The sequence below is a fragment of the Pan troglodytes genome, chromosome 8, assembly GCF_028858775.2.
Source record: "Pan troglodytes isolate AG18354 chromosome 8, NHGRI_mPanTro3-v2.0_pri, whole genome shotgun sequence".
NCBI lineage: Eukaryota > Metazoa > Chordata > Mammalia > Primates > Hominidae > Pan > Pan troglodytes.
In genome coordinates this window covers 18,300,528-18,316,603 of record NC_072406.2, presented here as the reverse complement: position 1 = coordinate 18,316,603, position 16,076 = coordinate 18,300,528, and the positions used below count along the sequence as shown (strand labels likewise).

Genomic DNA, 16,076 nt, shown 5'->3' with positions numbered 1-16,076 from the left:
AGGCCGGGAAGAGGAGATACAAAGACAAGGGGAATCTGTCCCCAGGTTGGTTGACTCCAGGTTACCTGGAGCAGAGCCCAGGGACACCCACAGACTTGCCTGGGGGAGGATGGCAAAGCTGTAAGTTCCCTCATCGCCCAGATCAGGGTGCTGCTGCTGAAGGCTGTGATTTAGGAAAACGCCAGTCCTTGCCTTTTACCTGGTTCTTTTGCAACCCCGCTCCCCGCCCACCCCAGTGAAAGGTTCACCCGCACAGGCTAGGGCGACCTGGGGTTGGGCCCTGAGGCTCCTAGGCCTCTGGATGTCGAATTTTCCTAAGTAGTTATTGTCTGAGAGTGAGAGGTTGCAGCCCAGACCTCCAGATGAAAACAGCCTGGGCCGCTTTGCTCAGCATTTAAATTCAGCGTTTATAGAATGTGCATGGTTTCATTCCAGTTTTGATCTCCATAGATATGACTTGAAGGAAGTGTACTAATGCCATCTATTTTTCTGGATCTAGATTTTTTTTTATCGACTTTATGTTTTAAAGAAGTTTTATGTTCATAGTTAAATTGAGTGCTAAGTACAGAGTTCTCAAGCCTCCTCCGCCATCAACATCCCCACCAGATGGTGCATTTGTCACAATCGGTGAAGCTACATGGACACTTCATTGTCACCCAGAGTCTACAGTTTACCTGAAGGCTCGTTCTTGGTGTTGTACATTGTGTGGGTTTGGACAAATGTGTAATGACATAGCTCCACCATGATAGCATCATACTGATCATACTGAATTGTTTCACTGCCCTAAAAATCCTCTGCACTCTGCCTACTCATCCCTTTCTTCCCCCAACCCCTGGCGACCACTGATCTTTGCACTGTCTCCATAGTTTTGCCTTTATCAGAATGTCCCGTAGTTGGAGTCTTATAGGAAGTAAGCTTTTCAGATGGGCTTCTTTCACTTAGTCATATGCATTCAGTGTTCTGTGTCTTCGCACAGCTTGATAGCCCATTTCTTTTCAGTGCTGAATCGTATTCCATTGTCTGCATGTTCCACAGTTCGTTCATCCATTCACTACTGTCTTAGTCTGTTCGTGCTGCTATAATGAAACATTGGAGACTGGGTAATTTATAAAGGAAAAAAATTCATGTCTCATAGTTCTGGAGGCAGGAAAGTCCAAAATGAAGTTGTTGGCAGATTTGGTGTCTGGGGAGGGCTGCTCTCTTGTTTTCCAAGATGGTGCCTTGTTGCTGCGTCCTCTGGGGGAGGTGGACACTTTGTCCTCACATGGCAGAAGAAATGGAAAGGAAAGAACCTTCTCACTCTCCCCAGCCTTTTTATAAGGGCTCTAATCCCACCTGTGAGGGCTCTGGCCTCATCACTTAATCACCTCCTGAAGGCCCCACTTCTTATTACTATCACATTGACCATTAAGTTTCAACATATAAATTTTCATGGACACATTCAGACCATACATAGCACCTGCTGAAGAACATCTTGGTTCCTTCCAAGTTTTGGCAATTATGAATAAAGCTGCTATAAACATCTGTGTGCAGGTTTCTGTGTGGATATAAGTTTTCAACTCAATTGGGCAAATACCAAGGAGCAAGATTGCTGGATTGTAGGGTAAGAGCATGTTTAGTTTTTTAAAGAAGCTGCCAAACTGGCTTCCATTTTGCATTCCTACCAGCAGTGAATGAGCATTCCTGTTGTTCCACATCCTTGCCAGCAGCTGATGTTGTCAGTGTTTTGGAACTTGACATTCTAATTGGTGTGTAGCGCGATCTCATTGTCGTTTTAATTTGCAATTCCCTAATGACATATGATGTGGAACATCTTTTCATTTGCCTATTTGCCATCCGTATATCTTCTTCTTTTTTTTTTTTTTTGGTTTGTTTTGAGACAGAGTTTCACTTTGTCACCTAGGTTAGAGAGCAGTAGTGCAATCTCAGCTCACTGCAACCCGTGCCTCAGCCTTCCAAGTAGCTGGGATTAGAGGCCTGTGCCACCATGCCTGGCTAATTTTTGTATTTTTAGCAAAGAAGGGGTTTCATCATGTTGACCAGGCTGGTCTCAAACTCCTGGCCTCAAGTGATCCACCGCCTTGGCCTCCCAAAGTATTGGGATTACAGGCGTGAGCCACTGCGCCAAGCCTGTATATCTTCTTTGGTGAGATATCTGTTCAGGTCTTTTGTTCGTTTTTTAATTGGGTCATTTTCTTATTGTTGAGTTTTAAGAGTTCTTTGCATATTGTGGATAACTGCCCTTCATCTGGTGTGTCTTTTGCAAATATTTTCTTATAATCCATGGCTTGTGTTCTCATTCTCTTGAAGTAACTTCTTTTTCATACTTTCCTGAATTTTCCTAATTTTCCATGATATAAATGTATAATTTTAGCATCAGAAGAAATATGTTTAAAGCTCTAATATTTTACTAAATCGATATTTTATCATTATCTAATTTTTGCTTTAGAAAGATCATTTGGCTGCTATATGGAGGATGGATTGAAGAATGGTGAGAGTTTGGGGACCCGTGAAAGGCTAATGCTGTACTTCAGGCAAGAGCTTTCTGCAGCTAATAGTGTTTGGAACAATGAAGGCAGTGGGAAGTGGTAGAATTCTGAATGCATCACGGAGCTGACACAGCCTGTGGATGGAGTGGTCAGGGAGCATGAGTAAAGTAGAGGAATCAAGAATGGGTGGAGAGTGGCGCCGTTTACTAAGATGTGGAAGACTGGGGGTGCAGAGGATTCAGGATGGAAAAGCTAGAGTCCTCTCGGGTTCTGTTAAGCATGAAGCACATCAGACTTGAAGAGGACATGTCAAGTAGGATCTGGGTAGCAAGTCAGGAGCTCAGAGGGGTGGTCAGAACTGGAGATGTAAATTTGGAAGTTGTCAGGTGTTGGTGGTTAAAGCCATGGGATGGATCAAACTCCCCAGTAGATAAAACAAGATGTCTGGGAACTAAGCCATGGCTTTCCAACATTTAGAGGTCTGGAAGAACAGAGGTCCAAAGAGAGAAGAGGCGAGGGTGGTAGGAGATGAGGAGAGTGTGCTGGTACCCAAGAGTGGAGGAGGTGTTCCAGGTGCTGCCGAGGTTGAATCTGATGAATTACTCCTGGAAGCTGCCGGCTGCTGGAGATGGGAGCTGGGGTTGAGGGTGGCTTAGAGGAAGGTGGGGGTGGCCTAGAGGAAGCTGGGGAGTCAGCATGCAAAGGGAGCAGGGACGTCTGGGCAGGAGTGCAGTTGTGTGAGCTGATGATGGAGGGGGAAGGGGGTGCAGGTTTAGGAGGCCGACCCTGGATACTGGTACTTGGGGGAGAATCGGAGGTGGGGAGCATGCATGGTAAAGAGCTGCTTTGCCCTGGGAGGGCACCACTGAGCCCAGCATTTAGAGCATGGCCTGGGAGTTTGGGGTAGGGTAGAATGGGGCAGGGGGACCACATCTCAGGCTGGAGGGAGGGCAGGCTGGACGGGAGAGGAAAAGCCGGTGCCTGGTGGGACAAGGTGAAGGAGGGAAGGAAGAACAACAAATACAGGGGCACTCAGATGCATTTAATCTCAGCTTTGCCACAAGCCAACTGCCTGATCTTGGGCAATTCACTTGATGTTTGTAGATTTCAGGTTCCTCAGCTGGCAAAGGGGATCAGACTAAGTGATCCATGTGGGTTTCCAGGTCTGACTTGATAGATCTGTCCCTGCTTGTCCTGCCCAGTGAAAGAGGAAAACAAAAGGCTATCCCACCCGCCCCCAGCAGCAGCTGTTGAGGAATCTCGATTCTATGGGAGATTATCAGATTCCTCTGAATCTAGCTAATTTTGCCTTACTTTCCGGTCTGCTCAACAGCAAACATTTCCAGGTATTGTAACGCTATCTCCTTTCTTAGAAGACAGTAATGCAGCTAGTGCACTGGCCGTTGGTGAAATTCTCAGGGCCAGGCTGGGTGGATTGCTTCCTGGGGGGCCGAGGAGCTTCCTCAGTGTCTTCTCATTGCCTCAGCTCACACGGAGTGTGGCAGCCACGTTTGTGTGGCAGAGAAAAAGGTGTTGGCAAAGGAAACAAATCATGGTAGAGAGATACAAAGAGGAGAGGAGAGGAGAGGGAGGAAAGGGGCTGTATTAATGAAGCCAGAATCCAGATTAGCCTAATATGACTGCCAAGTTGTAATGGAGAGAACAGCAAGTGTGAAATTCAGGCAAAAGGTCTGCGTTTCTGTGAGACAGTAGATAGCAAATGCAGTATTTTGAAAAGCAAAGGCTGAGGGTTTGGGGGGAGTTAAGAGGCTGAGGAGCTGGAAGCATTATAGATAACTGGAATTCCACAAGTTCTTTTCTTCCTTTTCGTTTTTTAAAGCGGTGGTTTCTTCACGTGTCGCCCAGGCTTAGTGTAGTGCTAGTCACAGGCAGGGTCATGGCTCACTGCAGCCTCAAACTCCTGGGCTCAAGCGATCCTCCCATCTCAAGTCTCCCGAGTAGCTGGGGCTACATGTGCCACCACACTTTCTTTTTAACTTCTGCTTTTTTAGTAAAGAATCTCCAATATACACACAAATGTGTGTAAAGAGTATGATGAATTTCCTGTGTGTCTGATCCAGCTTCAGTGATTCCCAACTTACGGCCAATCTTGTTTCATTTTTGTCCCAACCATTCTCCTGCCTCGTAATTTCAAAGAAAATCCCAATTGTCATTCAATTTTACCCATAAACATTTCAGTAAATGCCTCTATGACTCTGATCACAGTGCTATTGTTAAACACGAAAATCTAACAGTAACTGCTTGACTTTAAACATACACTCAGTGCTGGATATTTTCTTATTTAAAAAGTTTGATTTAGCTCTAAATGAGGGCGATGCATTGCAATTGTCTCTTAAGTCATAGATTCCCCTCCATCTCTCCTTTTTCTGGTTTCTATTTCATTGAAGAAATTCTACTTGTCTTAGTTTCCTGGAGATCAGATTCATGTGTGACCTTGGCAGGCCTTAGCTGGGATGCGGGTCCCTCAGGAGTTAGTGGCTTGTGTGTTCTGTGCCTTTGATGATCCTTCAATGCATCATGGCTATGAGATGGCGACACTCTACCATTCCTTCATTTATTAGCTGGGCTGCTGCTCCACAGACAATCTCCCCTTTGTTAGCTATTTGGTTGCTCTGATAGTCTGTAGATGAAATAGGAGGATAAATGCCTGATTCTTTTCCTTTATTTACAGTTTTCAAAGCCCTACATTGGTTCCCTGAGATACTCCAAAGGAAATCAAAGTTTTTATTTTGTGAAGAATCATTATGTAGCTATGGGCTTAAATGTGTCTGATGTTTCAATCCATGGTAGTTATTATCCTAATGAGCTCTAATTGTCTCAAGCACTTTTAAATTAATGCCCCACTCGTCATGAGACACCTGTGCGTCTCTGTACAGGACCGTGTCATTCCAGGCTTAGGAAAGGCACCTGCTTTCACTCAAGTCTGCATTCATCCGTCTCACAAGCGGCCCATCTTCTAAGAAAACAGGCACATTTCTTGACTGAACAGGTCTTAGAAGAGAGAAGTATTCTGAAGCTAAGGCTATGTGGTATCAGATTGAAAGTACTTTACAAAAGCATACTTGATACTTTTATATTATCCCAAAGAAACATATTCAGCACGGTCGAATGTGTCACAAGTGTGACTTAGCAGACCAGCGAGAAGTGTGAAAGGTTGATGTTTTTGACTCTTCAAAAACATGTTTGTTATATAACAAATGTGATGTCAGTGCACGGAGAACCCACAGGAACAAAGTGAATCCGTGTTCCCCGGCAGGTTCCCTGGAGTCCTGTCAGGACAGACAAGAGGATCTCAACTTGGCATCCACAGGGTGGTCTGGGGAATATCCCTGAAGTTCCAAAGTCATGTGGATGTGGATGTACATACATTTTCCTGGGGAGAGGGTCCTGGCTGTCATTAGAACCTCAAATATGCATGCTGTAAGCGTAAGTACCACTGGACTCGAATAACCGTCCCTCCGGGAGAAGTCTTTGGTCTTGCAGTTGGTCCTGGGGATTGCTGAGTGCAGACAAAATGAAAACTTCTCTGGGTCTAGGGAGATTTATTCTTGAGGACATTCCTCGCACCGGAGTTAGATTCCATGGACAAAGGGGTACTACTCTTTCATCAGTGTTCTCTCATGCCAATTTTAGAAAGCCCATTTGGGCTGGGCACAATGGCTCATGCCTGTAATCTCAGCACTTTGGGAGGCAGAGGTGGGCTTATCACCTAAGGTCAGGAGTTCAAGACCAGCCTGGCCAACATGGTGAAACCCTGTCTCTACTGAAAATACAAAATTACCCAGGCGTGGTGGCACGTGCCTGTAATTTCAGCTACTTGGGAGGCTGAGGCAGGAGCATCAGTTGAACCCAGGAGGCAGAGGTTGCAGTGAGCTGAGTTTGCGCCATTGCACTGCAGCCTGGTAAACAAAAGCAAAACTCCGTCTCAAAAAAAAAAAAAAAGCCCATTTGAAGGCTGAGATATCATCTACTTTGAACCCCTAGGACTCCTAAGTGTATACTTCTTAGCCAGTTTCAGCTCTAGCGACAGGCAGGAATTTCAAGTGAGGAATATGATGAAGACAAACTGTAACATTGCCACTTTAGGTCTTTCTGCCTCTGTCATCAACATTTACAGATGGGGGCCTTAACTAGGCATTTTCTGATGCTTGTAAAATTAATTACTAGCATTATAGCCATATATATTTGAAACAAATATCATGCTGTCTGCATACTGAGAAAAGCATTAAATACAAAGTAGACCCAGCTACCACAAAAGTCGCTGAACACATCTGATGGGTCAGTTGTGTCCTGATAGATCCCAGGGTGATTTACCTGTGATCCACGGATGACTAATAAGATGACCTGGTTTCCCTTACCACTGTGCGTACACACATCCTGAGATGGACCATGAAGTTTAAGAAGATTTTCAGGGCAGAGACTATTCTTTGCTGAAAATATGTAAGCACACCCACTGGAGAAAGGTAAAAAGGCAGGGAAATTAGACTGTCTTCAGCTCTGACTCGGAACAGGTTAAGGCAAAAACTAGGAATATGGTGGATACATGTTGACTCATTATATAGCAGTTACCCAAAGGGGGCTGATATATAATAGATGAGTGAATACTCAATGCTGATCCAAGGAATTCACAGCACTGGAATTGCTAGGAGGGATGCTTGCGAACACAAACAATCAGCCCTCTACCCCGACGCCCCACAATCTGGATTCAGTAACATGGTGTATATGGGGTTGCAGCGGGTATGTTAGGGGGTGAGGCCCAGTTACTTTTTTTTTTTTAAAGCACCTCTAGTGATTGTGATACCCAAAGAAGTTTGAGAAGTAATGTGCTAAATCACTGAATGCTCTCAAACACAGGTGCTCTTTCTGAAGAACATTCATTTAATAGATTTACTCAGATTCTGGGTCTTATTTTTACCTTTGAGGGAACCAAAAGAAGATACAGTTTTAAATAAAACATAATTCCATTAACAACACTTGAACTATTACTTGCTTCTTAAACTTCAGAAGCTGATCAAGGTAACTCTGGAATAACTATTCTATACAACACCTCTGGAAATTATTAGAAATCTTGCTTTCTGGTGTTGCAGATCACAATCATTGGTGTAATATACACTTATGAATGTGAATTTCCAAAGACAAGAACCTGAGGTACTTATATTAAAATCTGAAATTAATCAGGATCCTTTGCCACTACTACCCTTACTATCCTATCCAGAAAGTAACAGGTGTTCAGTTATTTTCAATACAATTGCTGTGTCTGATTACACCATGTTCTTAAAAGATTTCCTAACACAAGACTTATCTATCTTTCGCTGATTCATCAATGATTTCAAAGGTTGAACTACAATTTTTACTAACTTTTATGAGGCTTACCACTACCTCCTTTGCCACACCGGCATATTTTGCCAAATGCCCCCAATATAGCCACCAGGCAAGAAACCTTCAGGGTGATTATGTGTGTGCTTTTTTTTTTAATAGTATATCATTCATTTGTACAGAGAAATCATTTGGATGGATCTATTTACAGTCTTTTCTGATTATCATTTCCACTGGCCAAATATATTTCACAGAATAGTCAACACTGACTTGAATTGATCACCATTATAATCGGGCTTTTACTCCTCCTCCCCCCTTTCAAAGATGATGATCCCATTTTAACAGAAACATTTTGTAATAAAAGATTCACCAGTCTTTTTCCATCTTATGAATAAATCCACCAAAATTTATCTAATATGGTCAAATTTTTAACACATTTCATTGTTTCTTTTCAAACTCATTATTTGCAGGTATTGCAAACCAAGGCAAATAAGTCCACATCCCCTCGAGCCTTCTACAACTTACTACACGCCCTCAAGTTGAGCTTCTCCTATCTCCTTTCACACTTGTGAAATGTCTGGCACAACCAGACATTTTACTTGAAGACAAAACTACTCTCTTTTCCTCTCTTTTTCTTTTAACTCACTACCAATCTCCTTCCCTCTTGCATTTCAGACAACACTAAAACTTTCAACAAAATCTTTGAAGTGGTTTTCTTTCAGTAGTCTAGAATACATCAAGCCATTTCATGGGTCTTTACCCTGAAATGCTACACTTTAAAAATGGCAATTTTCTTAATTGGCTCAAAAACAGTATGGCTTGGTTTCACTTGGTAAAATTAATGTGATTTAAAAATATATATATATACACACACACACACATACACACACATTTTTAATCAGGAAGAAAAATACTTTAAAGACATGCCAATTTGAAAAGGCATCAAAGTAAAAAAATAAAAGCAAATGCTAAAAACTACTTTACAATAAAAAAATTAAATAATCGGCAGGTTAAATGAATGTAAAATGAGGAATGTACAGTGAAAAACAAACTAATATAAAGCATTCCAGTTGATAAAAACCTCCTCAGGCTTATGGTTTGTTTTCCAAGGAAATTATGTTTCAATGTAAAGTTTGAAATACTCCAGACATACATTCCATGTAGGTTTTGGGTGCCAATGTTAAAATTTCAAATTTTGCATGCAAGGCTTAGCAAAGAAACACTGGCAGAATTCCAGCATTTGCAAAATTCTAAGTTTTGGTGAATACTGTAAATATTACAATTGGTATTAGAAAGCCATGATGAATCCAGAATTAAGAGAAAACCCATTTCATAAATATTTTGTTTGATTAAAAAATACCAGGCTTACCATGTTCTAAATAATTCAAGAAAATATCTTTAAAAAAAAAAAGGACTGCAATTTAACAGTAATCTGTATATCTTTAGCTGCCATTAAAAAAAGAAAAAAGAACAACCAAAAACAACGAAAATGTTACAACTGGTATAAAGTAACCCTATGATGCTCCCCTTATGAGAAAACAAAACTGTACACATTTATAAACAAACAGTCTCTCCCATCAGTTAACACACAGAGCCTTCTCTACACCAAAGTCTCTTTCCGTTTGCCACCAGACAGGGCTTTGTCCCTCGCTCTTCGGATGCCGGGCTGTGTCTGGTGTGTCTTTAAGCTCTTGCTGTCCTCTGCCATCTGCATGCCAGAGCCACATTTGTAAGTGTTTTCATCAACTTCTACCTGAGTAACACTGGAAACTGTGGATGCCCTCCTCTGGGCTGTGAGTTTCCTCGCAGAGGGGTGGTTCCCCTCACACTCTTCATGCAGCTCTGGCAGGCCCTGCAGCTCAGGCGGACTGCCTGCCGACTGGAAGGGGGCAATGGCCGCTCGAATACAGTTGAACCACTGCTGCTTGTGGAACACGTCATTGGCTTGCAGAGTGTGAGACTGGCCTGGAGAGGGGTCATGGAAGCGAATTCTAAAGATATTTTTAGCTGAAAAAAAAAAATTGGAAAAAAAAAAAAAGAAATCAGGCTAAAAAAAGGTTTATTCTAGACAAAGTGGTCATACAATCTTAACGTGACTGTCAATTTATGGCAATTTATTTATGTCAATGTGAATACATTAAGCCTATGCATTATTTCTTAGATACACCTGCGGGTGTTCGAACTGGGAAGGCCTGGACAACTCAATGGATGTAACAAGTATAGGACAATGGAGCCATTTCATCTCTAGAATTCTTAAAGGCAAAACTAAATTCACTTCAGTTCTGAGCTTCTATTTCTTTAAATTATTTAAGGCCTGCATTTTACCTTTCTCTGAGTTGCTGAAAGCTCCTCGAAAGGAGCCTCCCATTCTCACATCTCCATCCTGCAGGTCTTCTAGGACCAGCTCCTGGACTGGGATTGGCTGCCGGTAAACCTGGTAAGAGTGCCGTTCGTTCCGTGTGACGGGCCGAGTCAGAACCAAGATGTCTTGAAACAGGAAAATGTAAAGTTTCTGGAGAAATGGGAAACAAACTCTAAATATGAAACTTGTGTTTTTAAGTGACTGAAATATATTGCTAAAATAACTCGACATTATTAATTTCATCAGATTTATTTTTCGAAGATCTAAGTGACAAATATAGTAATCCATAAAGATGGCAATTTCAAGGCTAAGCATGTTCTATTTGGAAAGTTTTTCCAATCTCAGAATAAATAAAACGTTTCTTATTGGTATGTAATATCAGATTAAGCAGCAGCTAAGTGAATGCTCTGCATCACAAAGACCTATTAGTAGTAACATGACTTGAAACACTAGTGTTGTATACCACAGTTTTCTAACACAAAGAAGGGATTAAAAATGCAAGCTGGTAAAATGTTAATGGTTCTATTTTGTCCCACACAAATTTATACCTTTATAAATTTTCCCCTCGTGAGGGAAAAATCAGAGATGTCAGATTTCAAATTTTTTTAAACAAAACTCCAACTTATAAATTGGGCTTTTGAAAATGCATGATGAAACAAAAATACCATTCCGTGACTGCACTTAGTTCTAGCAGGTACTTTTATAATTAGCATTTAAAAAATACATTTGCATTCATTCAATCTGCTTCAGAAATTTGTTATGTAGTGCGAAAAACCACTTTCATAAGCATAAGATAAACTCTTAGAAGTTTTTTTGAAGGATGCTTTTTTATTAAGCATTATGGAACTAATACTGTATTTAGACAGGAACCCCTGGCCAAACAAGTTGATTTATGCTTCGAAACTAAAAAATAAAGTATTACTGATTCTCCACTGAGACATTTAAGGTATCTCCTTTATTCTGTAGTCACAGAAACCAAATGTTAGCTTTATCAAGCTGGTAATATAAAATTAAAATTGGCAACCTTCTTTTACTATGTCATGACTTTCCCTTTACAAGCCTGCTTCATAACAAACGTGTAAAAGTTAAAGAGGCAGGAGGGAAGGCTGCTCTGCCACGGCAGCAAAAGTCACCTACATGTCCACTCTTGCTCCGCAGCTCCCCATGGCACAGCAGCACTTTGCTCGCTTCGATTCTGGGGTCCCTCTGCTTTTCATCCAGGTACTCCAGCTTGTCGATGTAATATTGGCACTCGGATTCACCTTTCTTCAAGTTGATATCAGAGAGGACTCCCTGTATTATCAATATCTGAAAATGATAAAATGATAAAATTGACAGAGCAGCTTCAGTTTATTAACTCATTCTGCTTCCTGCGGAGCAAAAATGTCATATGGAATGGAAGAACTTTAAAGCTTGAAGGGACTCTAGAAATCAGTTAATTCTGCCAGTCTGTTCATTTTATAGATCAAGAAACAGTCCTAGCCAAATTGAGTGATTTGTTCAAAGGTGACAAGGTGAGATCAGATGAGAATGCTGTCCCTTAAGATACAAAATGTGCGAAGTCCAGCAAACACAGCTCCTTATTGCTTAGTGCACAGCGTACTAACGCACTGGGTACTTAAAACAACAAAACAATTCACTATGCTGATGTGAATCAGCATCTTCAGAAGATAACGTTCTAAAGCAGCCTAATGTATAAACTTAAAAAACAAAACAATCACTTAAGGGACTACTTACAGCATCCTCCAGAAGCTGAACATCAGGGTGCTCTTTTGGAGTGTGTTTAAGAATTTCTTTTAACAGTAAAGGGTATTTGACTAGGCGACTTCGAGGGATATCTAGGAAACTCCAAAGATCTAGTTTTCGACTGAAGGGAGACTCGAGACATCGCTGGAGGAAGTCTTGGACTCTTGGATCCTGTTTCTTTTGATCAAGAAGAGCTTTGGCTGCCAGCTGGTTACTACAGTAACCTCTGTAGGCATTCAAGCGCGGTAACTGAAGAGTAATAAAAGAAAAGGTATGATGTGTTCCTGTTATGACTGAGTGCATTAACAAGCCTGCAAACATGAAACACAAAATGTACAGCTATTCTTGAGAGTTTTAACAAGCTGTGGACATTTTCTGGCAGATAATAATGGAAGCTGAATAGCATTTTAGCAATCATCAAAATGCTCTTCAAATTTTCATAATTTGGCTAAATCCAAGTGAAGATTCATGACTTCTACTCCCCTCCAACCTCAGACACTGGCAGTCTGTGCTCCCACGACACTAGAGTGTCCTCCATTTGCCACCAGCCCTGAGACTGTTTATGTGCTTGACTATTCCTTCACTAGGCTATAAAGGCAGAGACTGCCTTTCATCACTGACTCCCAGCGACTCCTCCTCAAACAGTGCCCAGCATCTGGCATGCGCTTAAACATATGTGACAGAATGCAACAGATAATCACACATGATGTGGGAATTCTATCCAAGCAGGAACGTATTTGTAACACAAATGAACCTATAGCATTAATGAAGGTGTTTTTTTTTTTTTAAACAGACTGTAACTTCTTATGTCACTGTAAATTTGTTCAGTTTTAACGCCTTATGTGTTTGTAGAACAGAGTTGTGGGATCAAATCTGTCTCACATTCATCAGAAACTGCAACATGGCACATCTGTAAGAAACTGTATCTGGGGTCAACAACTTACTACATACCCAGCTCACGAGAATGTGACCAATCTGCTCCACTGTTCCATCAGGCTTGGTTGCTTCTCCTATTCTTGTCAACAAATCTGAAGTGATAAAAAAGCATAAACACCATTAACAGGTTTATTTAAAAAATAGGTCAGCACTACATTAGAAGTTTAGACTGAAAATTACATGCACCGCTGCTCTTTAAATTTAATGACAATTAAGTGGCACATCTAACCTTCATGCAGAGGTATGTAAGAGTCCAGATCACCAAATATATGTGTGAGTTCCTCTTCTGACATGATGGACAACTTTAACATGGGGTCATGGTAGGCCTGTCAGAGGGGAGAAATGTGTCACAGAGAGATCATGTGAGGAAAACATGAGGGATCTATACTTGGAAACAAAGAGAATTAATTACATAAAAGCTAGCGTGGATTCTGTTTGCTACACATAAAATAAATTAGTATGTATTAATCCCCAAATAAACTCTCTTACTAATACTTATATTTGAGGATGTGTCTAGACCTCATCTAAAAAAAATGTATTCACCAGTAGATATTTTCTATTCTTCTACTTCTAAAGGTTAAGAAAACTATCCTTTAGATTTTGTGAAATGTAATTTTTAAAAACTAGGGCATCTGATAAAAAGTTATTTACTGACCTTTCTTGCAAGTTTGAGATCCTCAATTAAATCCTGTTCACCTCGGGACATTTCATATATTGCCTAAAAACATCCAGCAAACATCAGAGGTCATTCCTTCGAGAAAGGAAAATTATATACAACTGATAATTACATTATTTGATGTTTTGAACGGCATTTAAAAAAGTAACTCAGTCTGAAAATTGTAATTCAGAATGGAATCTCAAATAAAAGGTTGCCGTATGTTTGGTAATTTTACCCTATTAGAGTTGTTTAATTTGACTACCGCCCATCATTAGGTTTTGTTCACCATGTATTAGGAATTGTTGCTCAAACACAAAAATCCGAGTTAATTTTGCCATCGGCATCAATTTGCTGTTCTTTTGGGAAAACATGTACACTGAGTGCCAGCATACCTCCTGCCGTCTGATCTCCCTGGTGGTGAGAGACTCCTTCATGGTGATGTCCAGCATCTCTGACCACAGTGCACTGCTCCTTCTCTTGGCGGGTGTTGGGACTGTTGACCTGCTAGAAAACTTCTGGGCAGAGGCTGGGGATCTGTGGTCACCACGAAGGGTAAATGACTTAAAAAAGAAAAGGTGAACAAAAGAGAAAATAAGATTTGGAAGAAACAGAATTATTCCCATTTTCTTTTTTTTTAAAGTGAAGAAAGACAAAGTTCTGAGAATTTCTCAATGCAGAAAACAATAATTTATCCAAGTTTCCACCTACCAATCTTAAATATTTATCAGCTAAAATTACATTTTTGGGAATAAAAACTAGCCAAGACTATGCATTGATATAAGATGCAAATTAATATAATGAGGCTACACATTGTTCTGGAACAATATTCCTTACTAGCATATTCCAAAAAGAAAACTATGTTTAAGTATAATAATGCAAACTTGTTTGTACAGCTCAAAGACAACTACAAATTTCAGGCTTCTATAAAGTCCGCTGACTACATTACTCTTCCTCCTCTCTTTTTACCTGTATTGTTTGACCAAAACGTCTGACAGCTCCATTTCTTACAGGAGAGATTAAATTTGCCAAGGACGTGACACGAGCCAGAGGTCGAACTCTTTTATTGCTTGGCTCCTATAAAAACAAACCAGATGACACTAAATATATGTCTAGGTGCAATGATTTCATACAAACTTGGACAAAGTAAAGCCCTCTCACAAAACAATTTTTGTACATTATAAAATACAGAAACATGAAAATAAGAGTTGTTCTTCATTGTCAAAACAATAAGAACTCTATTGAGTAGCAGTAACTTTTCAAAAAATAAGTGTATAAGAAAGGCCAGTCAAATATTTCCAATAGGGGAAAAAATTAAAATTCAAACAAGGAAATTACATCCTAAAATCTAATGAACTTTTTAGTTTAATGCAGGGAATAACTTTTTTTTTTAAAAAAAAGCCTTATTGTTATGAAAATTTTTGAACATACATGAAAGTGGAGAATGGCATAATGGATCCCATGTGTCTATCGAGCGGCCTCCACAGTGTCTGGTATAACAATTTGTTTCATTTTTGTCCCTACTTAAATGTTTTAAAGCAAATCTCAGACATTGTATCATTTCATTCTTAACTACTTCCGTTAGAAAATACAACCTTTCAATCAACATGTCTGACACTGGAATGGGCTGAAAAATATTGAAGCCAAGGCAGGGAGGAGTTAAAAGAGCACCCAGGCTCTGAAATCTGACTGGGCACAAATCCCGGCTCTACCACTTGCTAGGGCACCCCCTTGGCATCAGTTTTCTCATCTATAAAATGGGGCTAAAAGTAGCACTTCTCTTATGAAGTTGTTGTGAAGATTAAATGAATAATAGGGCTTGAAACAGTGCCTGGCACATACTCAGTTTGAGCTATTACTAACAGATTTTAGGAATATTTCCATTTACTACATAAACACTGGCATTCATAAATAAATTAGATCCTCTCTCAAACAGTAATTTATTAACTTAAAGGAAAGGTATATACAAATCGAGAAGAAATAGTTATGATTCTACATGTTATTGCTTTTAAATAATAATATAGCAAACACATCACTTATTCAAGGATTTTGAAACTTTACAAAAATTGCATTATTCTAATTTTATCGCTAGAAGAATGGAGGCATACCAGTAGGTGACTCACACAGTTACTGAAATGAAGAATGCCAGATCATAAAACTAGCAGGTCTATTCTTTATGTCTATGGAGCATAACTATTTGTATTTTGTGCTTCTGACAATTGTGGCATACTTGACAAAATAATTTTGATGAGAATCCAGGAGGATATATAATTTAAAATTATATTAAAATTATCACCAAAAAATAAGACATCATTTAAAAATAACAGAAGAAGCAACTTTTTCTAAAAATTCTTTGACATGACTAAAGTAATATAAAAAGGAAGGGGTGTAGAAAATGTGTAAAAATAATGCCTTTAAACAAATGAAGAGTATATTGACCATTTTTGGTTTGGGTAAAAAAAATTTTTTTTAAATTAATTATTTAAGAATAAACTGACAGGAAAAGTTAACATTATTTGGAAAGAAATGTAAATAATTTGAATATCCAAAG

General features: G+C 40.0%; 1 protein-coding gene across 2 annotated transcripts in view; it reads right to left on the bottom strand.

Moving 5' to 3' along the window:
• Window positions 1-7,961: 7,961 nt before the first annotated feature.
• Window positions 7,962-16,076, bottom strand: part of NET1 (neuroepithelial cell transforming 1) — a 45,327-nt gene continuing 37,212 nt past the window's right edge. For both annotated transcript variants that reach the window (XM_507633.7, XM_001144611.4), the window contains 9 exons: window positions 14,495-14,602; window positions 13,921-14,088; window positions 13,526-13,588; window positions 13,100-13,196; window positions 12,886-12,962; window positions 11,926-12,183; window positions 11,326-11,496; window positions 10,152-10,338; window positions 7,962-9,833 (listed from right to left, as the gene is read on the bottom strand). In XM_507633.7, the coding sequence (XP_507633.2) occupies window positions 9,427-9,833; window positions 10,152-10,338; window positions 11,326-11,496; window positions 11,926-12,183; window positions 12,886-12,962; window positions 13,100-13,196; window positions 13,526-13,588; window positions 13,921-14,088; window positions 14,495-14,602 (1,536 nt within the window). In that variant the 3' untranslated portion in view covers window positions 7,962-9,426. The remainder of the gene's footprint in view (window positions 9,834-10,151; window positions 10,339-11,325; window positions 11,497-11,925; window positions 12,184-12,885; window positions 12,963-13,099; window positions 13,197-13,525; window positions 13,589-13,920; window positions 14,089-14,494; window positions 14,603-16,076) is intronic.